Genomic DNA, 25,681 nt, shown 5'->3' on the forward strand with positions numbered 1-25,681 from the left:
TTCATCAAGTACATTTATTCATCTCAGTCTCATATTTGCAGGTGTGAGGCAAACCTGGCGGACAGATGTGGTCATTTTATAACCCCTTCACATAAGCAGACATTGCACACTTATTCATTCCTGATGCTAATCAGAACCATCTGAGCATTTATTAAAAATCATAGAAAAGAGGCATTTTATTGGAGTGCAGTAAAGGTGCCTCTTCATTATAGAAAAACTCACGTCTGTGTGTTTATTATTCCATTATAATCCCAGACATGGAGCACAGCCATGTGCTGGACGCCTCACAATATGACTATTCACTGCCTTTTGCCTTCAGAGCTGTGAGGTCTGTGATCCTGCTGTCAGCACACACTTTACTGAGAAATAATCATCACAATTATGCTGAAATACTAAAAGTGTAGATTCATAGATTTTAAGGTCTGTCTTAAGACAATAATCACCTGCCCAAGAGAACAGTAAAACAAGTTCAGCTCGCTGTTTTATTTCATTTTGGTGGACGGTGCTCCATCATCAGGAAAATAACCTGTGCACGAGCCAGACTTATCCCTAAATGCTCATTTTCATCCTTTGAATCGGCCAGCTTTGAAAAATGCAGCCGAAAATGATGAGAAATCCTCTGGTTCAACCTGGATATAGTAGGAACTTTTCTGTATGGACTACTTTGTTCAATATTAGATGAATAAATAAATTACAGATATTTATATAAATAAATATGTCTCTGAAGTAGGTAAATGTAACCAGGGCTGGTCTTTCCTATAGGAAACATTTTCAGTCGTTTAGGGTTGACTAAGGTGGCGTGGACACAGCAGGTTAGATTTCTCTCTGCAGATCTTCCCCAAAACCGAAGAGATAAATGTTGTTAGTTGTTCATCCACCTCATTAGTTATGCCTAACAGAAAGTGGTGATCAACCTAGCTTATTATCGATCAGAGTGAAAACACCTTAAGCTTGAGCTGTTTTTGTTCCAATCCCTAAAACTGTGAAACTGATCAATGTTACTTCAGGATTCCTCATGAAGTCATAAAAAATGAAGAGCAAGCTAAAGACAAGTGGCTTGTAAGCCTTTTGTTGAGTTAAAACTTGCTAGTTTGCAGTGATTACTTGATTAACAATTGAAACAAGTTTACTCGGGTCCTTCTCTGTGAGTTTCTGATGTGTTATGGGTAGATTAAACCTGCTCTTTTGTTTTAGCCCACCAAGACTGTGGTTGCTAATTTTAACTTGAGCTAATGTGTTTGCTTCATCTACCAAAATGTTCTAACAATCTTTATGAGGAAGATGACATAGCCTGGCCTCCAAATAAGAATCTAAGGCATGATAGCGTTAAACACGTGTAGCAACAATGCTATAAAACTCCAAAATATGTACTTATAGAAGCAGAAAAAAGATTAAACATAAATAGTCTTCCAAATATTTTCATCACACACTAAGAAGTTAGACATCCAAGATTTCTATGATTACATCTGTGTGGCTGTATTAAAGCTCGTCTGTGATGGCATAAAAATCTATGCCATCACGGAGCTCAACAATTTGAAGAAATCAAGTGGAAGAACATTTAAACTTTGATAATACACTGAAAACATCTCTCATCTCTCCTGTGTTTCTTTGACCACCACTTCATTTAGAGGCTGCAAAAGTCACATGACTAAATACCAGCTGCTGAAAATAACCAACGGAAGGAACAGAGGAAAGAAATCAAGACAATGGTACTTATTCATGATAAAGTGGGGTTTCTCCCCTTTTATCACTGCCCCACTATCAGTGGAAGACCTTGGAAGATTGGCAGACAAATGAGCCTTCATCTTTAAGGGAGGAACACAGCAGGATGAACATCATGAATGATTCAAGTCAGATGTCATCAAAACATTTAGAAAAATGAAATCATCATTAAGTCATCATTTATGTACAGAGGAAAGTGGAGATAAGCAGGAAAAAATACCCACTTAAAACCACTTATAGCATGAACATCTGCAGGGTGGCAACTGCCAGTAAATCATCTCAGGGTGCTGCTGCCCTCTGCTGACCACCTGCAGCACACACCTACATCTGACCCGACTGTTACCTGCAGCACCATAGCAAGAGAGCTAGAAGGTTTAGCTCAGTTAAAAACTCTTTTTTTGTCCCCAAGGGATCATTTGAAAAGCACAGAGAGCAACAAACAAAACAAAACAAAACACAAAACAACAAAAACCGGTGTGCAAAATGCAAAAAGACAATCAAAACACAAGAAAAATTGTCTGCCAAGGCCACTGACAAGTGTTTAACACTAAAATGCTACATGTCAGTAAGAAAGGCGTTTTCTGTTTAGAGACAAGCTGGAGCTGGAAGGACTTTTTAAGAGTTTAAGAGCTGGACAGCTGCGGGGACAAAAGTGCATCCTGCAACCTGGACATCTCAGTGTCCTGATGCAAGCAGCCCAAACACGCCCGTGTAAGATGTGTGAGGGGTCAAAACAGAGAGGCTGTCCAATGATTTTGGAGAAGATGATGTTGAAACACGTTCGGTTTTACAGGGTGATGGACTGATAGCAGCAGGTAAACGAACAAGCATTTTCTCAATGAAGGAATTATGACAAGGTTTTTATTCACCGCAAAGCATCTTAGTGACATGAATGGCAGCAGAGGTGAGGACCCAAATGCAGGCAGTCAAGGCAGGAGGCAGAACAGTGCAGGTGACAAGGTTTAGTTCCTTAAACTCAGGACAGGGAACCACACACGACAGGATTAAACCAAAAGGATCTGACAGGGAAGAGCTGAAACCATGGGGTATGTGTACACAGAGGAACAAATTGAGAACAAGTGAAGTGAATCAAAATCAAACCAGGTGAGCTAATGAGCCAGGGACAGAAAACACCGCACGTGAGGGAAAACTGAACTAAACATGACAAAACCAAAAATTTAACAAAAATCATAACAGAACTACAACACCACAAAACCCCCCAAAACCTAACCCATAATCATAACAGAAACTAAACACGACCAACATCAAACTATAAACCAAGATCAAAATATGCCAAACCAAAATAGACAAAACCCAAACACAAGAAATAAAACCGTGAAACACGACACTTATTTTCCTGATTAAATATCGTCTCTGATGCTTTTTCCTCCTGACCTCCTCAGACAGCCGTCCAAGATTGTGCCCAGGGACCTGCAGTCTTCCACAAGCTCCACAGAATCCCATAAATGGTGCTGGAAACAGCCTCTGTCAGCCATCGCTGACTGCTGGAAAATGTCACAGAGACCGCTTTTGTCTGAGTTTAAAATATATTTTGGCCTTGTATATATTATTCAGCTGGTAAAGAGCTGCTTTGGCTGCTACTTTAATATGGCTGTTAAAGTTCAGCTCAGAGTCCAAAACGAAACCAAGATTTCTGACTTGATCTGTTTTTTTTATCACTGCTGACTGAAGCTGGGCTTTAAAACAACCAGAACCAGAACCAGGAAGGAAAGCTATCTGCCTGGGCCAGTTGGGGTGTGAGTGGACAGTGTGGAGACATTAACAAGCAACATCAGACCAGGAACATCTGCTGTGTAAAAGAAGAGGAACACTTAATGACAGCACAATAAAAATTACATTGGTCAGAAAAAGCACTGGGAGTAAATTTCTGACCCTCAATGTAATCTGGGCCCTGAGGCCTAATAACTGTAAATAAAGGCAACTAAATGTGCCTTTTGAAGGCATAAAAGGTACACTAATGTTCCAAAATAGTAGAAGGAACATGAATGGTAACTCTCTCTTTTTTTTATTTTTTATTATATTAACTACCTGTCCAGAGACAGCAGGCGGAAATTAGCAGCTTTGCTAAAGCCTGGCACCAAACATGTTTCCCTTTGAGATCAATGGATTTCTGTGCATGTCAAATAAATAAATTACTTTCATCCAATGCACCATTTCCTCTAAATGGTGCATTCATGAGGCAAAACATTTCTGGTAAACAACAGTTTTACTCATATTTTTTTAACATTTGAAGGTTTTTACAAATGACTAGATGGTAGAATTGTATTAAAACACCCTATACTATAACTTTATTTATACATTTAGTTATTTTTATGTTTGCTTTTATGATACAGCACTCAGATTATTGTTATTATTTGTCACATGGTCAAGGGACAGCATGAAGAAAAGAATAATTTTCTAACTGAGATGGATTTGTGTTTTCATTTCAGTCTGGTTTGGTTGGATTGTGTGGATTGTGTGTCAATAATTGGCTGATTGATCTGAACTAAACCAGCTGTCGGGAGTCATCTGTAGGTCTGCTGCAGAAGACAGAACAGAGACAGAAACCTAACTTTAAAGGTACTGGCAAACCTTTCAACATGAAAGAATGGGAGAAGCACTTATAGAAGTGACTGAAGCCGAAGCCTGAAGATTCAGAGGTAAGTTCTCCATTTAATTGCATGTATTTATGATAAAACACTGAGAATTATTCCAGAAAGAGCATAAACTGGAGCTACATTCATGTTGTTTTTTACCTTGGCTGAACCTCCATCAGGCACACCACAGATCACAACGTTAAAAGGAACATCTTCAGCTTGCAAGTACCTCAGTTTGAAAAGCTGGCATCTAAACTCAGGTTGAAACTGATTTCCTAGTTCAGAAAATGATCCTGTTTCTCTCTTAGTGTGAGGAAGGACAAGAGCTTGTAGCTGTTCTTGTAATTTTTACACTTTGACTACCCCATCAGCCTGGAACAGACTATAAAATGACTTGCAGTCTAAACTGAACTAGAAGCCTCCATTTCAATTTTAAACAATGCATATTTTACACATTTTAAACATACAGTGTGATACTATCAGGCAGTGCCCATTCATTAGCATTATGTAGCTGCCATAAATCATACCAATATCACTTTGTGGCTTTAAAACTTAATATAGTAGCAAATTTAAGAAAAGCCCTAGTATTCATTTGTACTTTTTAACAGGCAGAGGAAAGTATGATTGTACAGAACCTGCATTTGAGAATAACAGAAAACAGACAAGACACACACAAGTTTGCAAAACATGCAATCTTCCACTACAATGCAGCTTAAAATTGTTGCTAACGTGTCCTTGACTTCTTACGTTAGTGAACCTCTAAGTTTCTAGAGTGCTCTGCTGCACAAGAAACTGTGCATGTGCCACATGTCAGCTGCAGAAGAAACTGATTAAACGAGTGTTATTTGTGTCCTTACCAGACATTTTTCAAGTATGCCGTGTAAAAAAAGTTTGTTACCATTTTTATTTCCATTATATAACACATGCAGCATTATTATTAAGACTACATATATATATATATATATATATATATATATATATATATATATATATATATATATATATATATATATATATATTTTATCAAGATATTGATATTTTCAAACTTGGGGAAGGGGCTGGTGGCCTGGGAACCCAAAGCAACCTCTTAGTTTGCTCTATGCGCCGGGCTGACTGGTTGGTTGTTAATATTCACGCATCAAACAGAAAATTAGTTCAGCTGTTTATTGTTTTTATGTTGATGTGTTGCTGACCTATTGGCAGGTTTTTCTTGAAGCTGATAGAATTTTAGGGACTGATACAGAAATGAACACAAATTTAAATCTAAAGAAATTTATTACATGAAAAAAATTAGCTGGTAAAACTTTAAAAAGGGCTATAAGGAAGAACTGAAGAGAGGAATTTGTTGCTTCAGTTTATTCAGATTACATAACTCTCAGTAACTGTGTTCACCTCACTCCATGCCCTCTCCTCCCCCCTTCTCCACAGTCTCGTCCAGACTGCCCTAGTCCCTGAAAGGACAGGGATGTGCTAGCGTGGGTCTTTAGTAGCTTATTCCATAAATGAGGATTAGGATTAACCACAATCATGCTCAGATAATCCCTTAATGTAAAGCCAATCTAAAAAAAAAAAAGAAAAAAAAAAAAAACAAAGAATATATGTTTGTGAATCACATCTCACAGAACGTTTATGGCTGAGACAGATTTTCCGATTCAATCAAATATTTATTAATCAGAAAATATAAAGAAAATAATAAAGGAAATTTGTATTTCTTGGTTAAATTCAAATTGAGAGATTATAGTAATTCAATCCACATCCTAAACCTTGTCAGAGTTGTTATTATTAGCAGCAATTACCTGAAATATGCCTAAAACAGCATGTACAAGCCACGCATCCCCCTCCTGCTGCAGAATGGGGCCCAAACGTTGCACAACTCATGCAAACATCAGCACCCGTAGCCAGCCACAAGAGGGAAACAGTAACTACAGAATACAAAGTGAAGCCAGTCAGGAGGATTTTACACTGTATGCACATGTATGTTGCAAAGCCAGTGAGTCACCGTCCACAGACAGAGAGCTTTACATGTGGGCCACTGTGTCAGAAGGTGAAATATAAAAATAAACCACTAATTCAGTTTGTAACCACCTCTGTGTGAGACAACGTGCTTCTGAGGAGTAGGGCTGCCAAAAGATGTGTTTGTTTTGTTTTGTTTTGTTTTTTTATGACAGCTGTAATCATCTGATGATAGTATGAATAAAATTTTTTATTGCTTGTTTTTATCAATGAAGTCTTTGGGCTTAAAACAATCTTATTACCGCCGTCAGGTACTTTAGAATGTGGAAATGTAAAGAGGTGAAAGGTATGTCTCTGCAGGTCAATGACACTTTCTAATAATCCTCCATATCCACAGAGCAGCACCCGCTTTACTATGAGTGGGTGGAGCCAGGAGGGAGTGGGCCTGCCCGGCGCTTTTAATACAGATGCGCTCCTCCGTGCGCCCTGCGTTGAGCGGCGAGCGGACACGGTCAGAGCAGGGTAAAGGCATAGCAGACAGCACCATGACTGCAACCAACAACACCTACGATGTTATAGTGGTCGGCGCGGGCATATCAGGTAGGAGCCACTTCAAAACTACTTCATTTTAAGCCAAACTGGGGAGACAAAACTGGATCCAAGCCGCCGCGCAGCGCCTGAAGCGGAGCTGATGCGCGTTGTGTGAGGTGACCAGACAACTGTTGCACAAGAGACGCTCGGATATGGTCGCGAAGCTGCGATCAGCAGGGAATTAAAGAGACTTTTTTTGGGCAGAATGCGCATTTTCCTCTCTCCTCTCTGTTTTTCCAACCCAGTTTCTCGTCTCTTCCGTGAGGTTGCCTCTGCCCTGGCACACCGCTGTATCACCGCAGCAGTGTGTGTTAAGTAACAGCTAATCATCCAGAGCATACTTTGTATTGCATAAGAGGAAGCGAGGGGAGCCACAAATCATTACTGGTTGCATCTGTAAGGCTGACGTGTAACATTTATAGGCTTCTGTTTCTTTGTGTTTGCTTGTGAGCCAGTTGGAGACAAGCTGTGATGCTGAGGATGAGTCCAACATGTGAGGATCTGATCCTGCATAATTTATTTTACAAACAGCAGCTGATGATGTAAGGGCTGCAAACAGTCTTCATGATGATCCATGTAAGCTGAATAAGGATGCATGACTGAAGAACATGGAAGAGGAAAGTGGAAAATAGTTACCTCTGGTTCTGAAGGTTCTGTGGCTCTATTAGACTTCTGTTATGTAACTCTATTTCCCAGGAAGGATTGGTTCATACACTCCAGTGCAAAAGTCTTGAGCGATAACTCAAATTCTAAATATATGTCATTAGGAAAACAGGAAATAAGTGGCATGATTAACTGAGATGTTCATACATTTATGGGAATGCATGAGGTAAAACCAGAGTTTGTCCAATAAGGAGCTTTAAATTTAATATTTGGTCTGAGCACCCCGATTCTTCAGCACAGTATGAACCCTCCTAGACAAGCTATTTCTTTAAGAAAAGTTCTCAGGCTTCTTTAAAGACTTACCAAAGCTCTTCTTTGGATGTTTCTGCCTTTTGTTCTGTTCTCTGTCCAGATGATCCCACACTGCTTCAATAATGTTGAGGTCCAGGTTCTGAGGAGGATCCATCCCTCCATGAGGCAGGGATTTGAAACTCTGGTCCTTGAGGGCTGGTGTCCTGCAGGTTTTAGAAGTTTCTCTGCTGCAACACATCTGACTCAAATAATTAACAAACTTGTGCAGAGCTTGACATCAATAAGGCTTCAGCCAACATTAGACGAATCAACTAAGGTCCAGATGCATCTGTCAGGTCGTGGTTCAGGGCTTTGCTGGTTTTGTTTCTGTTTCTTCAGGACATCCCTTTCAGATCCTGTTTATCTGCCACAGAGAATTTTTTTAGTCCTGACTCTTTTGTCCTCCATGTGTCCTTTCTGGACATTATGCTGAGGTATGCCAAGTTTCCAGCTCTTTGGGAATCTGCTGCTAAAATCCTGTTTTCTGTCTGTCAAACTGTCTGATCTTTGCTGTTTTTTTCATATATGCAACTAAAGAAGCTGAAACAAATTATATATATATCTGACAAAGAGCCAAGAGTTTTGAAGTTTTCTATGTCGACACTGAACAAAGGTTCATCCCTTGAGTTACAAACCATTTTTATGCCTGAATGATCATAGATCAGTGTTAAACAAACAAAAAACTGGCTTGAAGGCAACACATATAAAAAGATATTAGGATTTTTTTTTTCAGTTTTTTGCATTGTACTGTGGTTCCTTTACTGTGGTTCCAAACAGATAAATGCTTTATTGAAACAGTTAATAAAGCTCCAGAGAAGTCTCAGGATTGCATGTTGATACAAAAAACTCCTGCAAAGGAGAGAATTGGCTGTCTCTTGTGTTTCTGCAGCTTTCAAACTGCTCCAACACTGCAGATGAACAGTCAGGCGTTCAGGTGGGAGGATTTAAAACGGCCGTCAGCTTGTTGTTGTGCTTTTCTGACTGGGATTGAACCTCCAGCCTCTGTATTCCCTCCGCCTGACCGCTGCCCTCTCCGTCAGCTACAGCTCTATCGACTGCTCGTCCGTCTGTCTGTGAAAAGAATTTAGGTCAGTGTCAGGTCAGATCGCAGTCAAACAGGGAAAACCAATTCTGCAGAGGAAATGTTAATTTAACAACAGGAGCCCCCGCTGGCTCTTCCTCTGCTCTGCTCCTCTGTTAGGTGTCACATTAGGATCTTGTAATTACGCCATTTGTTTATACCGCTGCCCTTTTAAGGCCTCCAACGAGAGCCACATATAACAATCACTGTCCAGTCAAAGGACACATCTCCTTCACACCTCTCTCTGCGCACCCTGTTTGCTTGCAAATGCAATTGTCATTTTCCTGCCAGCGAGACTGCGGCCCCCCGAAGGGCAGCCAGCTTTTTCTGAGAAAACATTAAACGCTTGTGACAACCTGTTATCAAACCAGCAGCCCAGAGGATGCCAAGGCAGAAGAGGAGAGGTCAGCGGAGCATAACTGATGGGGGAGAGAAGAAGGGAATCTTCATACTGTTTTGCTTCAGCAGCTGAAAATCTGGGAAGTCAGTGTATTGCTGTAAATTAAGAAAGGAGGAAGAGGAGGCAAAGAGATAAGAATGCCTGAGAATTGGGGAAGGGAGAAAAGGAAATGTGTTTATAAGGCAAGTAAATAAGGAACTTGAGGGAAACATGAAACTGGAAGGAAGATAGAAGTGACAAAACATGTGGAGTTCAAAGGTAATACATGGGGAATAAAACAGAATAGAACAGAACAGAAACTTTATTGTCATTGTGCAGACATACAACGAAATTGAGGTGCAACTCTACAATTGTGTTTTAAAAGGAAGCCGTAGAATGACTAACAGTCACGCATTTCTCACATTTGCGCTTAGTGCAGACCTAAAAGTTAAATATAAAAAACAGATAAATATAAAATAGATTAATAAATGTGTGAGGCTCATTTCTCATGAACTGAATTCTGTGTAAAGTTGCTTTTTCAGCTGCGTCTGCAGGGCAACAACCTGCAGCAATAAAGGACAACAAGCTACAGAGTGGAGTTTTTTTTAAAAAAAACAAGCTTTCTTTCTGTTAGCATGAGCTAATAACTACATGTTTGTGTGGAGTCAAAATTTATTTATTTTATTTGTTTATTTATTTATTTTTTGACTTATTGGTGTCAAGGAATCATCATTCCTGATTCCTGAATTCCTGTGTGCCCATGCAAGAGTTTTGTTGACAGCTTTGTGAGCGCCAGTAAGTCACAGGATCTCTGCACATTTTCACTTATTTGTGTTTTGTCACTTTTAATGAACATAACTAAGTTTGCTACCAAAAGCAACTGTAGAAACCTTTTTCTGGATGATATTTCAAGGTTATTTTTTTATTTTTCATGTATCAATCCAACTGTATTGAATGGCATCTGCATCAATGCTCAATTATTTAAATTAATTTCAGTAAATACTTATATAACTAATAAAAAAAGTCAAATAATTAAAAGATTAAATAAAAAATGCAAGAGGCTCTCAGTGTATTCTGCAGTTATCAATTAGTTTTTATTATTTCAACAACCACATATGAAGAAACATTCTGTTGGAAAAGATGCAGCTGTTTCAAAAGGATGACATTATTGATCTGCACCAAGCACATAAAACAATTTAATGAGCCCACTAAATATTAATGTCAATTTAAAAACAAAATCCCACAGATTTATTTACATTTACTTGATTTATTTCATATTCAGAAATTTTTTTAACTGTATTTGTTTATTTCATTATAATAATTGATTTAACTACTTATTTTTTATTTAATATAAAGTAAAATGGCATTTCATAGAAAAGCAGCTAATGTCTAATAGAAACTGGCAAATTAAGCAGATAAATGATCAGGTGCAGAATTTCATGCCAATTGTTTAGATTCATTACAAGTTTGACTGACGCTCTGTATTCTGTCATGTCATCGCATCCTCTTCTGCTACTCTGGTTGGAGGTTTAGCACAACGTGTTGCTTATCTCTGCAAAACTACTTTATTTAAAAAAGCACATATCAAAGACAGCAGCTTGTTTAAATATATAGGTTTAAATTTAGGATGCAAAACACTGCTAAGCTTGCAGGTTGATGCACAAGAACCAGACAAGTTCTGACATGAACTGACTAGTCTGTTGTGTTTGCAAGGGTTAAAACAAAGATGAGAAAAAAAGCTTTCTATGTGAAACCAGCGATTCATTCTTTGGTTCATGTAAACTTGTGTTTTCCCGAGTTTTTATGTGACTTTCAGACCTGCCAACTGACAGCGACAGATATCACAGCTGTATGGAAGCAAACCTTTCCTTTAAACTGGCCTTGCTGTGTTTTCATTAGCTAAGCCTGAAAGGACTGAGCAGACTCACCGCACAGACTGAAGAAGCCTGTTTATGTTGGGGAGGTGCAGTTTTAGGGGAGGGTTGCTTTTCTCTAGAGTTTTAGAGCCGGGAAATCTGCCAGTGGCTCATTCTGGTTCATCAAGGCTTGTCAAGGTGGCGCCAATATGTGCTGGCATCCATGGCCTGCACAAAGCATAGAAGCATGGCACTTATCTGCAGCCCAAATATTAGCTGATGGTTTGTTTTGCTTCTTTAGTGTTTATATAGTAAAGATTCAAGTATAGCAGTAACAGGTCTTCACAAAGAATCAAAGGAGCTGCTTGTTTGTCATGTCTATGTAGAATGTGGGAGTCTTGTTTGCTTATTTTTTATGATTATGAGTAACAGCTGACACTTTTTTTCCTTGTTAATTATTTGTCAGGTAGTGAATGTTATTCTTTGCTAAGCAGTTTGAAAGTAAAATTGAAGTGTGCATGTACTTGTATATGTGCATTTCAGGGCCAATGTGCCTTTCATGCTTCATTATTTTTGCAAAGAGAATGATCTGAGTGGCAACAAAGAACAACAGCTCTCTCACTGACAAAACTGCCAGCACACACACAAGCACACACATGCACATACCGGGGATTTGCATGAGATGAGCTATAATTTCATGACAAATTAATTGGCACACCCCACTGTCTCTGATGTCACTTGAATCTGTTTGTGTCATCACTAAGGCCTGTTACACACATAACGATTCTTTTAATTTTATGAGATTTTTTATCTGGTCGAGACCTCGCACGTGAAGAAAACACACACATAACGATGCTGTCCCGCAACTTCTCTACAATCTAGTCCTCCGAACCGGGCAAACATTGAAACGTAGAAGAACCATAGCAACCACTGGCAAAAAACAAAGAAGAAGAACCATAGCAACAACCCGAAAACACAACATCCAGCATGGAAGAGGATCTATAGGACGAGGGAATGATGGTGGTCTTGGGACTATTGTTAACAGACAAATAGACGGCGTGAACACGGACTTTATTTACTTCCTTGTTCCCCAGCCAGCTCGCTCTCTGATTGGCTACATTCCGTACCACGTCACCATCCACACAGTCACAATGCACGAGTTGTCGGCGTTTCTCAGAAATTGGGTCTGAAATATTGAACATGTTCAATATTCCCAATTGTCGGCTACGACCCGTTTCGGAGCGGATTATCGGGACAAAGCGGCTCATAACACATCACAGACCACATGATAAATGGACGGGGAAATCTCACAATGATCAGGTGTTTGCCGTCCGAGGTTGAAAAGAAGCAAAATCGGGACAAAAACAGTCCAAAAATCGTCAGAAAGCTGGAAAATTAATCCAACACGGAAGCGATATAAAAATGCAATTCCTTGGATGGCCACTTGGGGGCTGGCTCCAAAAACGAGTCAATTTTCAGAGATTACTATGTTTAAGCCTAGTGTATACAAAAAATAACAAGAAAATGAGTCCGTAAAGGAGGTCAAAGCAACCAAACTCTCCTCAAAATAACTGGTACCAAAACAAAATTAACTCAAACAAAATGAGACAAAAGGGAACTTAAAAAGCCCACGAAAAAACAAAAAGAGGTAGAACATAAAAATATTATTGAAACCATTACATTTGTAAGAAGCCAAAAAATAAATGTAGAATAGATGTTATGTGATGCTTTTTATTTTTATTTTTGATGCCACATTTTTGTGGTTGTAGATGCAGCCAAAGCAGACGTGTTGGGGTGAAACTGGGCTACTTTTAGCACTTATGGCTTAGCTACGACACTGGCAAGTGTTGTGTGGGCCAGATGTGGACCAGATGTAAATTGTCAGCCTGGCTTGGGTTATGACACATCTCCTGTGGGCATCATGTGGTCCAGATGTCAGGTGTTACTACTGTGGAATAAGGCAAGCATTTTGTGGGCCAGAAGTGGTTCAAATTCAGGAAGCCTTCCTTATGAAAATAAGGATAATAACAATAAGGGATTCGATTTATAAAGCGCTTTTCAAGGCACCCAAAACGCTTTACATGGTATCCATTATTCATTCACTCCTCACTCATTCCTGGTGATGGTAGGTACATGTGTAGCCACAGCTGTCCTGGGGCGGACTGACGCAAATGTGGCAGCCTCTCCAACCACCACCAAACCCTGGAGGCAAGGAGGGTCTTGCCCAAGGACACAACGACTGGGGGAGTGGGAATCGAACCGCCAATCTTCTGCTTATTGGACAACCCACTCTACTACCAGAGCCACTACAGTGGTGGTCATGTGGCTGAGTTTTGACAGCCACAATCACATTTAGTCAAGGCTGTAGGTCAAGGCCACATTTAGGCTGTATTTGGGCTTGTGTGTGTGTGTGTGTGTGTGTGTGTGTGTGCGTGTGTGTGTGTGTGTGGGGGGGGGGGGGGGGTGTTAAAGGTACTGGAGAATAATAATAAATAAGCATCATAACTCTGAGCCAGGGAAACCTGCTGAGAAAGAAGAAGAGAGATGACGATCAAAACTACATTTTAATCTGGTAAAAATAAGAATCGCTGTATTTTGATTTCCTTACAACACCCCATTTATATCAAAACACTGGCTTCCAAGTGAGCTAGCTGGCATATTTTCCCCACAGACGTAGAAGAGGAGGGTGAAGTTGTTCTCCCTGTCTGCCTTTTTCCTTTATCTTTCAAAGCTACAAAAGCTGCAGAATTTTTGTGACTCAAAAACTTTTTTTTTCCCCTTTTATGTAGTTCTGTGATGCTTTTCTGTGATTTGGGTTAGCTGTCATCATATTTGAATGTTCCTACAGTGACATGAACTCTTACCTTGGAACTGCACATCTAACTTCTATCAACATGGCTGCAGTACCACATTACTGCTTTCTCCATCCAGCTGTGTAAACACGAGGAGCTTTTGGATGACCTGCCAGATACAAACATTGGACCGACACCTCGTGTGTTTCCATTTGTACTTTCCCCATGCTTGTGTCTCTGTGTTTGTCTTGCATGTGGCAGGTAAAGCCATGAGAAATGTGTGGTCGTAATCTCAGCAGGTTAATCTTATGAATGATGACACTGATTGCGTGAAAGGTACGTGTAGCTGATGGATGTTTGCACAGCTGGAAAATCCTCAACATGTATCTGTGATAGTATAAAGAAAATACTGGAAGCAGGTGCTCTGGGGGAAATGTTTCCACTTAATCTTTTTTTTTTTATTTTTTGCTTACTGTTTGTCTGTATCAGAGTACAGAAACCGATGCTCTCCAAGATTGCAAAATACATATGAAGCTAAAGCTTCAATTTAAACTTAAGGCAGGTACAAATAGGAGAAACCCGCCAACCAGCCAACTCCACCGTACTCTCATGCACATATATCTCACGTGTTTGCTCTGCACAGCAGCAGAAGAGGGAAATATGGTTGTTAGCTCTTTTATGGTGGATTATGTGCTGCTAGACTTTTCATTTGTTGGGACCAGTAATTTCCTGAAGGTCGTTACTTTAAGTAAACAGATAATAACCGTTTCCAGTTGTGGCAGAATGATTTTCAATCAAAAGATTATCATTTATGATGCACAGAGATTTATAAAGACACGTCAGGCAGACGTGACGTTTATTTAGTTTAAATATTCGGATCTAACATGCAAACAAGTAAATCATTTCTGCAGGAAATACCGTCTCATTTATTCATTACTGTTAAAAAAGCAACAACAAAACATGCTATTGTCAGAAGTGTAAGAAATGAGGCAGTGTTGATGTGTTGAAAGTTAAGTAATTTTGACCCATAAAGGTCTAAAACTTAAAGAAGAAAAGCATAAAAATAGCAAATTTTTGAGTGGTGGTTTAATTTCCGCTGAGCTTTTTGAGTCTCTTTAGTGTTTTACTGTAATTTTAGATCCTGCGGGGGGTCGTCATGACTACGACACAAGCAGCTTTCAAGTTGATTTCACATTTCAAGGCTCATTAAGATGTAACGCCTTCCTCTCTTGAAGTCAGATTCCTACTATAGATATAAGTTTTCACTCCCAGCTGGGAAAAGATTGGTTTTATCTTCTTTTTACCAGTTGTCTATTATGGTGACCTTTTGTATATGAATGTCCCAACTAAATATTTCATTAAGCTGCATTTTGTGCTTAAAGATTTGTTATAAATCTCAGATCTTTATCTCTCTTCCTACCTACACATGTAAATATATTACATTAAAGTTAACTTGCAGTCGTGATCTTCGGTCAGTCAATCCGAACCTAAGATAAGGGATAAGAAACGGGAAGGTGCTGATCACCTGGAACAGGCTAAAATCACCTGAACTCACACAAGTTGGTAATGCAACCTGAATTTAGCTCCTCTGTTAGATGAGTCCTTTACTGTGTAATCATGCTATCTTGAACGTTATCTGATTTGTGCTTTATTATTTTTATTGATTGATGTTTCCTTTTTTAAAATCTTTACATCTATTTTTTATTTTTATTTATTTATTTTTTTTTGGTTCTTGTGTCGCCATCTTGGCCAGATCATTTTAAAATAAGAACTTACCTCAATTAATTGGTATCCCTGGTAAAATAAAGGTTTAAATAAAATAAATCCTGGTTTTTATAACATTAGACAGAATAACCACGATATTAATATTCAGTAAACACTTTCTCTGATTCAACATCTTACACACAACTCTTTTAAAAGTGTTAATGTATAAATGTACTTTTAAAATAAACTTTTCTTTTTGCTTATTTGACCTTATGATCTTGTTTGTTTAAATTAGTAATTGCTCGTGTGTAACACTCGCCTTTTTGCAGCCGCTGGGAAATGTGATTGGTTCGTAAATGTCTCCCCACGCAAATCAATGGAGCCTTTTGCAAAGTCTTGATTCAAGTGGCACACTTGTCAATCAGCCACTATTGGATTTTTTTTGTTTGTGTTCCAGGGCAAATAACAGTTTTGCTAAAGAGCACACACACATGCACACACCAAGAAATAAAATGTCACTAAAAGATTAGCAGCCCAGCAGCAAGCAGACTGTTCTGTCCAAATACTGCCGTTTTTATAAAGACACGTTTATTTATAAAACAAATTTCAGACATAAGTCAATCCAACATTCTGTAAATGATCAGAAACAGACAGGAAAATACAGCGAGTTACATATTATACTAACAGACACCATTAGTATCATCACAAGTGTACATATTGAAGAACATAGACTCAAAAAGAAAAACTTCTTTGTGCTCTACCATTTTATCCTCCTGAGTACTGCCATCTTTATACATGAACATTTTATTAGGTTAAAAAACAAATTTTTCAGGAACTCTAATTAATCTTATTAACACCCTGAACACCTGAATTTATTTACAGTAAAAGATAAAATAAAATAAATACAGTGGAAAAATCTGGAAAGAAAACTGAAATAAAAAGACTGTAAAAAAAAAAAAAAAAAACAGTACAATTTGTTCATGTTCAGACACATGATAATAATTCATAAAAGAACAAAGGTTTGAAGGAGACTTCAATTTTTCTGGTAATTTGGTGCTGAACGTTAAGGATCTCTTGGGGAACTTCACAAGCTATGTTTGCTTGAATGGATCTACAGTAAATAGTTGCCGTCCTTCATTTAGGATTTAAACCAATTCAGAATGGGACCAGAGTGTCCCACCTGATTTTCCAGTCAGGATGTTACGGTCGACTGTGTCAAAAGCAGCTTCGATGTAATAGAATCACAACCAAATTTTTGCCACCATCTATGTTTACATGGATGTCATTCAAGACTTTGACGGGTCCAAATCCTGACTGAAAGACATCAAAACAGTTAAGTGACAAGAATTTGTTAATAAACATCTTTTTCTAAAATGTACTTGTAGTTGTTGGGTTATGAAGCGGCCTATGAGCTAGGTAGACAACTCGAGCTTCATCCCATGTGATCTTTCATGCTACATATCAAACATACATGTCCAGTCTAGTCTATTTAAGCTGCACACTTCCTTGCTGTTTGCTTTATGCCTGCTGCCACGGTTGCTGCTGCTATCATAAACCCTGCATGTTGCCTGCATTTGTTTTGAGCCCCTCGTCCACTGCAGCATCCACCTGTATATTACGGTTAAAAGACAAAATATTGTGCAGCATTCATTCTAATGTTTAATTTATTTAAAATTGTAAAACATGCATGCATGAGGAGTGATCAAATCAGAGCTTATCCCCGAAACTGCAACGCTCGATCAAGCTTTTATCCATCAGCTCATGAGCTGTCTGATTGAAATGTATTAAGCCCCATTTCCACCAAGGGTCCAGCTCAAGATGAGAAAGTTTGGTGCAGTTTGGTAAACCCAGATCTCTGTTGCGTTTCCACAGCCAATAATACTCTTACATAGAGGTGGAGTATAAGCCAGATAACTACGTAATAGCATGACTTCATAGCGACCCTGCCTTGAATCTTAACAAAGAAGAATGTGACATTCAGCAGTTTTTGTTTTTTCCTTCTGGCATGTGGCTTTAAACAACAAAATATCCACCATATTTTTAAACATGGAGTTTTTCCTGCTTTGTTCATATTGCCGAGTCTCACAGGAAGTGATGATTCTTTTGACCAATCAGTGGATTGCAGTGTGTCCAGTGCCAACCTTTAGGCTCAGCTCAGTAAGACTGGGACAGAAGGGTCCCAAAAAAGTAAGCAGCTCAGACAAAATGTTATAGCAGTCTTTCCAGTTTTTTCCTGTAGAAATGAAAAAAAAAAAAAAAAAAGATATTAAAAATCTTGCTGTACCAACCTGGATCCGTAGGTGGAAAAGGGGCTTTAGTATAATATTAAACATCCGTTTTAGAGAGTAATGTTGTCAGTGAATTTTAACTATATTCTGGCTGCCATAAATATTGTATTACACATTTATATTCTTACTTTAAAACGCAACCTTTTCATCCTTTCATGTGCAGAGCTGTGTTCATGAACATAGTCTGCAAGTATCTGTTGATGTGATATTCATGTGAATCTCTGGTACTTTTAGAGCTGAAAATCTACATTGATTCTCATCTTTCACTGCAGGCTACTGATGAGAATTACATGATTAATCCTGGGGAACACTGGGGGAGAGTCAGACAGCAGAAGACAGGGACCAGCAGAGAGGAGAAGGCAAAAAACAGGAAATGGCCTTTCAAGGACAGCAGTTTTGCAACAGCCACATGATTAGATCCATGCTGGTTAAAGAGAGAAATGTCTAAGCTGTCATTACTGACAGAAGTACGATGTTCTGTGGTCAGGATTTACTGTGGCTTGGTAGTGCAGTTTGATATGCTGCCAGAGGATTTACAGCATTAAGAGAAGTTTTTTTTAATTCAAATAAATAATCAGTAAATCAGATCATGAAGGAAGACTTTGGGCTTCTGCAGCTGCAAACACTTTATGTAGACATGGGCAAGCTGTCTGTCATTTCTTTAAGTAGTCTTCAGGAACAGTTCTCCAGGCTTCTTGAAGGACTTTCCAAAGCTCTTCCTTGGATGTTTCTGCCCCTGTTGTCTGTCCAGATGATCCCATACTGCTTCAGCGAGCATCATCCAGGTTCTGGGGAGGATCCATCCTCCATCAGACCTGTTGCTGTTTCAGACCAGATCTTGTGTCATGTGACATACGTCAGCCTTTTCTCCCCATTTCCCTCCCTTAAGAATGGCTTCTTGGTAGCCATGTTTCCATGGAGACCATTTCTGATGATTAATCGGCCAACAGTAGAAGGATCAGCTGAAGGTCCAGATGCACCTCTCAGGTTCTGGTTCAGGTCTTTGCTGCATGAAACAGCTTGATTGACCATGTGCATGAAATGTGCTATATAAATAAACTTGCCTTGCCTAAGAAATGCTAGAACTGTGATGTGTGTTGTAGTGTGTGCGTGAGGTTTGTAGGACTTTGAGCATATTCATGTTCATGTAGATTGTGAAAGATGGCAGAGATTCAGACACACACACACACACAAAGTATATATACAGTTCATTCCTTGCCAAGTGGCTCCATTTTAACAATTATTGTTGTCAAGGAAACTGTCTTCCCCTTGCTTTATTTCCAGTACAGAGGTTAGAGGATGAAAAGAAATGTGTTTGTGCCTCTTAGAATTTGTCCAAAAAGCTTCAGAAACTCACTCTCATTGAGCTTGAGTACCTTACCAACACATAATAATAATTTGAAAATTAATTAGAGTCTATGGCCAGTTAAAAAAGTAAATAATGCAGTTGGATTTATCTTCCTTTTTTCTCAAACATCATCGAAACGCCAGACAATTAGGTCAGCTAGAGCCTCAAGGTGCTGCAGTGGAGGGAATGAATAGAGAGATGACTGAGATTAAAAGAGATGAAACAGCAGCAGAGAGAACAAATTAACCCACATTAAAGCATCAGCACTTCCTTTATGCATTCAGTTTTTACTCATATGTTGTGTCAATACATCTGCATGTAATGTAAATTAATCAGCAAGCTCATGATATGCTCTGTAATTAAAAACTAAATCAACTCTGAGGAGCAATAAGCGACTACTTCTGCTTCCCAGCCGGTTGTCACTGTGTGTAAATAACAATTTAACGTACCTGCACAAATTTTAACTTGTTTTTCTTAGCATAACGTACACTACAATTAACATCTTTAAATATCCGTGAACGATGGAGGTAGTTGCTCTGCTGAATGAACAGCAGCTGTGCCTGAGATGAGGAGGACCACACTTCAAGGTGGCTGCTGCATCTGTTTGATAAATATCAACTTCTTTTATTGGCAGTTATCATGATGTGAGAAGCAGAGAGCCTTTAACAGCAGGAGATCAGGCTCAGAGGGACACGAGGAGGAAGACGGATCCATCTTCTCTTTTCAATTCTTCATGGCTTCCAACTGCGAGTGGCTGACATTTGTTTCTTCCTTGGATAAAATAGCATTCAGGTGCTGCACATGTATTTTAACAGGCTCTTTGTTGCAGTCAGAAATGAAATCTTGACTCATACTCTGGCTGAGAAAAAATGGCTAATTTAGTTTGAAATACAACTATTTTAGCTTAAGAAAGCATTTTGAATGCCTATTAACTCCAGGATATGAAACTTTTCCAAAAAACTTTCATCAGTAAACTAATAATTAACCTATGCTAGATCACAGCAACAGAACCTTTCTAGGGTTCAAACTTTCTGTTTGATCCACTTCCACATCTGACATTGCCTTGTTTTGAACACAGATGGTACCCTGAAAGCATCTCTTTTGCGTGTGCAGCATTTTCTCATCTTGTAACACAGTGGTTCTTATCCTGGGGTCCGGTACCATGGGTGACAAGGACAGTTCAAGGAGAAAAACCACGGCAATCTCCAATCTATGTGTAGCATCAGGGATAGAAAGGATGTTGGTTAAAGACTTGTCCTAATGCCACTTTATCTCAGGGTTAGGGTTAGGGGTTAGTCTATGGCAAAAATATGCACCATCCATTTTTTATCCTCACAAGATGTGTTACCAAGTTCAGTGTAAATCCCAATTTACTTTTGGATTAATCAAATATTTAATTTCGAGCAAGTTGACTTTTCAATTGACTTTCCATGAAATTGAGTCTTTGAAACAACTAAACAAGTTGAGCAAGGCTGACATGGGAGAGTTAGTTCAAACGTCTTGGGGGTATAAAGAGATTTCTTCAAACTGACATTAATTTGAGTCAGGTGTATTAAATCAGGGTAACATCTAAAACCTGCAGATGGTGGCCCTCGAGGACTGGAGTTTGAGATTCCTGCTTTATGAGATTTGTGTTACCATTGGCCCAGCCAGTGTGTTGCATAGCTTACCGCCAGAAAGAAAGATTACCTTAAACATGCATCTGCATGCAGATGAAAGGCTTTTGAGTGTTGGATCATTTCATAGCCACAACTCAAAAGTTATGATCTTTGAGCTTTAGTTCTGTTGTTGGATTAGTTCTTGTTGGGTTAATGTCTAATTTTTGCTTAGTCTGTCCCATCTGTGTTCTAATTAACTTCCATTTCCTGCTTCTCCTCCGTCACACCTGCTTCTCATTTACCGTTCGTCCCTCAGAAAGCTCCAGCTTTCCTTTGTACAGTGCCAGATCATCGTGTTTCTTGTTTCTGTTTCATGCTAGCTGCAGCTGGTTGGTCAAATCTTGAGTTTTTCTCTCAGTTTTGTTTTTGTTGGTTTCCATTTAGCTCCTTCTTCATCCTGCCTGTGCAACGCTTTCTGTTTTACCCAGGGTTCAAGGTCCTCGTCTAATGTCACCCATGGACTTTGACAGAGGCCTGAACTGTTAACTAAAGGCAGGTTTTAGGTGTTTTAATTAATCTAATAGGTAGATGTTTGAATCAGACCCTGCTAAGTATGTTTAGCATGTGTTCTCCCTTTTCCAAATGGATTATGTGAAGGACTCTCCAGATGTTTCTCTGGAATGAGACATCTTATTGCCTCAGATTAGGCAACAACCACAAGCCAGAGCAGGACGGTTTCCTTCTGTCATTAATATAAATGATGAAAGGGGGCTGGTAGATTTTGGTAACATAAGATTATGACATAACTAAAATCAATAAACTCATCTATAGCAGAAACTTTTGCAGCTAAATCAGCTGCTTGTGCAGCTGGGATAGTGAAGTGTGTTAGTGTATTCATGAAGTTGTAAGATGAGGGGATTGAGACAACCTCTAAAGCTTTGTAAGATTGACAAGACCCGATCCTTCACAATCCCTGTGAAACAGCTTGAGTCTGACATAACGAGGCCTTGGCTGGTGTGGTCACGTGACTTTTGAAAACAGTGCATGCTTCATCAGACCGATACAAAGTCAAGCAGACGGGCTCGAGCATAACATCATTAGCTACCCCAGCCCCCAAGATTTCAACACTCCTTTGCCAGATTCTCAAAGTTCCTCAGTGACATGTTTTCCAGTCTTTTGATCCGTGTGATTCGTAGACTGATTTAACTCACTGTGTTCCTGGATTCGGTCTCAATGGTATCTGTGCTTCATTGTGTGTTGTTGCTTGTGCTAGCTGTGTTAGCATCCAGGTATTCCTGATGTGTCTTCAGAGTTGTGTTCAGTGCTTCTTCCTACATATATTTGATTTCATGGTGCATTATAAACACTTTTAGTCATTTTGCAAAGAAAAACTACTGGTGTGTACATCACTGTGTTAAATGTTGTGCAAACTTGTGGAAGAATTGGTTTGATTCAACTGAATTTTAAAATAGTTTTTTCCCTTTGATCCAGTGCCAGATGTACTGATGGAATTAAATCTGCAATGTTAAAGATTTGTTCAGACTCATATCAGTTAATCCAGGCAGTCCTATTAAATTCTATAAAGAAAAATAAATCCTAAAATGACTTTCTGTAACTTTCTGGGCCTGACGAGGGCACACGAGTGCTGTGAACGTCATGTTAGTTAAATATTGTATTAAAACAATGGAAACTTAAAAATCAGTCCTGATTAGCTTTTAATTTAACTGTAAAATAAAGTCAGATTACTTTCTGTTTTATTTAAACATGAAATTCCCCTGCTTAAATTGCATTAAACTAAAACTTCCCCGGAAATCTCAGCCTGTATCAGCCAAGTTCAAGAGTTTTATTTTATTTTATTTTATTGTGCCTCAACCATTTCTATTTAGTGAAGAGGAATTTTTGTGCTGAAATGGCTCATAGTGCTGCCTTTTGTACATTTAAAATTGATGTAATTATGTCTTGCTAGTATGTTGCGTAACATTATGACTAAAGTTTGATCTTTAATCATTAAAGGAAGTCAAGCCAACAAAGATCCTTTGATAACACAAAGTACTTCAGCCCTCATAAATGCTTCCAGTGAAGACAGTTCCTGTGAAGAGTTGTGAAATCAGTTCAGTTCTTCTTTAAGATCTGCAGTTTGCAGAAATCTGCAAGCTCATTCTCTGGACAAATTCATAAAGCCGCAGGAAAAATGGAGCAGAATTATTTTATCTGCTCACGGTGCAGGATGGGTTTTTACTTCCATTACTCAATTTTATTCATACAGTCTAAATTTTTATTTTTGTCTCCTGCTGCTCCATCCTTCCGTCAGGAACAATCTTAGCATGTCTTTTCTTTGTTATGACATAGAGTTAAACAGGAAAAAGTTCAGTTGCAGGCCAGATCTATTGCATTTCAGAAAAGGCCTTTTTTAAACCAAAGGAAAAGGTGAGGCCTCAATTAGGGCAAACAAGCTATCTGATCAAAGTATTATCCCAACAGGAAGCTATGTTTCTGCAGTAATTGCTGTCGGCATAAACAGACAGATGCTCTTTGTTTTCAAAGACAGGGGCTGACCTTTTGAGCTGCATGCAAGTAATAGCATCAATTTAATGGTGGAAGATTTGTGGGCTTTCTCTGGTCAGAGCTAATGCCTTCTCCAAAGCTTGGCAAGCTGGGTGTGTTTGTACAGGGAGGAGAGGCCGTGCTTGGCAAATACAGAACAAACTATGTTTAAACTCCCATAAACCTCGCTAGTTTCAACAAGGCTTAGCAGGATTTGGGAGTAGAGAGTTAAGGGGAGTGAAGATGGTGAGGAAAGAAGGGAATTTGGGTCAAAAGACAAGAAAACATTTGCACAGATGTAGATGCCTGCTGAGAGGGCAGCAATGAGGTGGTGTTGTCGTCTGTTGGAAGTTACCTCCTGCTTTTGTGCTCTGCTTACAGAAGGCCTTGTGGTTAGAACTGTGTTACAGACACATGCACATTTTTGTCTAGTTTTATTGAAAGAAAATAAAAAAATTTCCATCTTACAGAGAGATTTTAGACATTTGTTTGCTTCTAGTTTTACCTTTAACTTAGTCATGTGATAGTTTTATATTATACAATGAACCAAGTTTGTAATGTAACTCCCATCAATTTGCAGGGTGTTTTGAAGGTGTTATTCAGTATGTTTACAGGACTTTAGGAAATAGAAATTATTTAGTCAGGATAAATTTGTAATAAATAGGAAATCTGGACTTAAAATGTATGGAAAGATGGAAGATCTACAGATAACATGGCTGGGATGTGAACTACTGCTAAATGCTTACAATAATTTAATTACAAATCGGTCAAATCTTGCATGCTCTAATGTCAAAGCCGTCTTAGGCTTTGACTCAGAAGATGATCAGAGATGCAAACCTTTGTTCATAAACTGCATACCCATAATGAAATGAGCATATCTCTGCAAATACAAGATCTATTTGAATACTTCTGGTGTCATAGTAAAGGCAACACTTGTGAGATTTGTTAAGATGTGTAAATACCAGCATGTGTGTTATTGGTGGAGAATAAATTAAAACAGCACATAGCACAAAAAATAATAAAAAAAAGTTTCAGGCATGACTAAAACAACCAAATCAAACACTTTCAGGATGAATAAGAATAACCCATTGGAAAACTGTAACAATCAGCTCTAAATCTATCAGATTATAGTACAATATGTCAGCATTATCTCTGCAAAGACCAACTCTGATTGAAGTAATGCAGAACAAAATTAAAGAGGCCATTTGTCCCCATCTGTTTATAAAGACCTCAGAATTTAAAAGGTTGTTATATACTTGTTTCACTAAATCTGTATCACTCCTGTGTTTGAATACTGGACTCATAAGACCAAAAGCTTAAATTTTGTCAGCATATTTTATATTTTCTGTGGATATTTGAGATGTACAGAACCCAGTAATTATAAAAACTATGGATTTGTTTTAAGCAGGAGGTAGTGTGTGAGTAACAACACGTGTCCTCAAAGGTGCAATGTGCAACTAAATCAAAGGACCACAGAAGAAGACAGTACACACATACACAATGTTACCTGTAGTGCAGTCATCGCTGCACCTGAGGCCATTGGATCCATTTACAGATAAAAACATGTTTATATCTGCCTACTTTATTTACTTAGAGCCAGTCAAGAGGACAAAGAGGACACTGTGAAACCACTGATAGCTGATTACTTTAGCCTAAATAATAACTGAGCTGGTGAAACAAAGCCCTCTCACTCTATGCCCAGCAAACTTGAATCTACAGCAACAAAATTACAGTAATGTCAATAAAATTTTAAATATTGTGAATTTTAGGTGAATATCGGGTTTAGAGAAGCTTTTATTCCCACAAGAGGACAGATAAATTCACTCCTGTAGTTGTATTCTTAATCAGCTTTTATTGTTTTATGCTGAAAATAATAATAATCTTGGTTATTTAAAACATTTTTTTTCCCGAACATATTTTTATGGATCATTAGGGTACAAAGTTAGGAAAGTAGTTGCAGACATTAGTTCCCAAATTATGGCAAAGTTGTAAATTAGTCCTGCAGCTAGTTTGTTAAGTCTTGGTTATTTAAGAGCAAAACTAGAAAAGTGGAAGCTGAACCAGTAAAAGCAGTGACTAATATGCTCTATAAAATATAGATACATACTCTCTTTGTGGCCTCTGTGCATGTAGAGAGTCTGGTGCTGTTGAGCCATACGCTTTTGTAACCGTCTGCACATGTGTACATGCTCAGGTTCATGTATGTTATGTCTGATTGAATTAAAGTTATGACCAGGTTTGCCTGAGGTCAGGGGCTGATACACTCTTTGGTTG

General features: G+C 38.7%; 1 protein-coding gene across 1 annotated transcript in view; it reads left to right on the top strand.

Annotated features, from left to right (window-relative positions):
* Positions 1–6,742: 6,742 nt before the first annotated feature.
* mao (monoamine oxidase) overlaps positions 6,743–25,681 on the top strand; it is a 45,139-nt gene continuing 26,200 nt past the window's right edge. The window contains exon 1 of the mRNA XM_042000979.1: positions 6,743–6,872. Coding sequence (XP_041856913.1) covers positions 6,818–6,872 — 55 coding nt within the window. The 5' untranslated portion in view covers positions 6,743–6,817. The remainder of the gene's footprint in view (positions 6,873–25,681) is intronic.

The sequence above is a fragment of the Melanotaenia boesemani genome, chromosome 12 (genome assembly GCF_017639745.1).
Source record: "Melanotaenia boesemani isolate fMelBoe1 chromosome 12, fMelBoe1.pri, whole genome shotgun sequence".
Lineage (NCBI taxonomy): Eukaryota > Metazoa > Chordata > Actinopteri > Atheriniformes > Melanotaeniidae > Melanotaenia > Melanotaenia boesemani.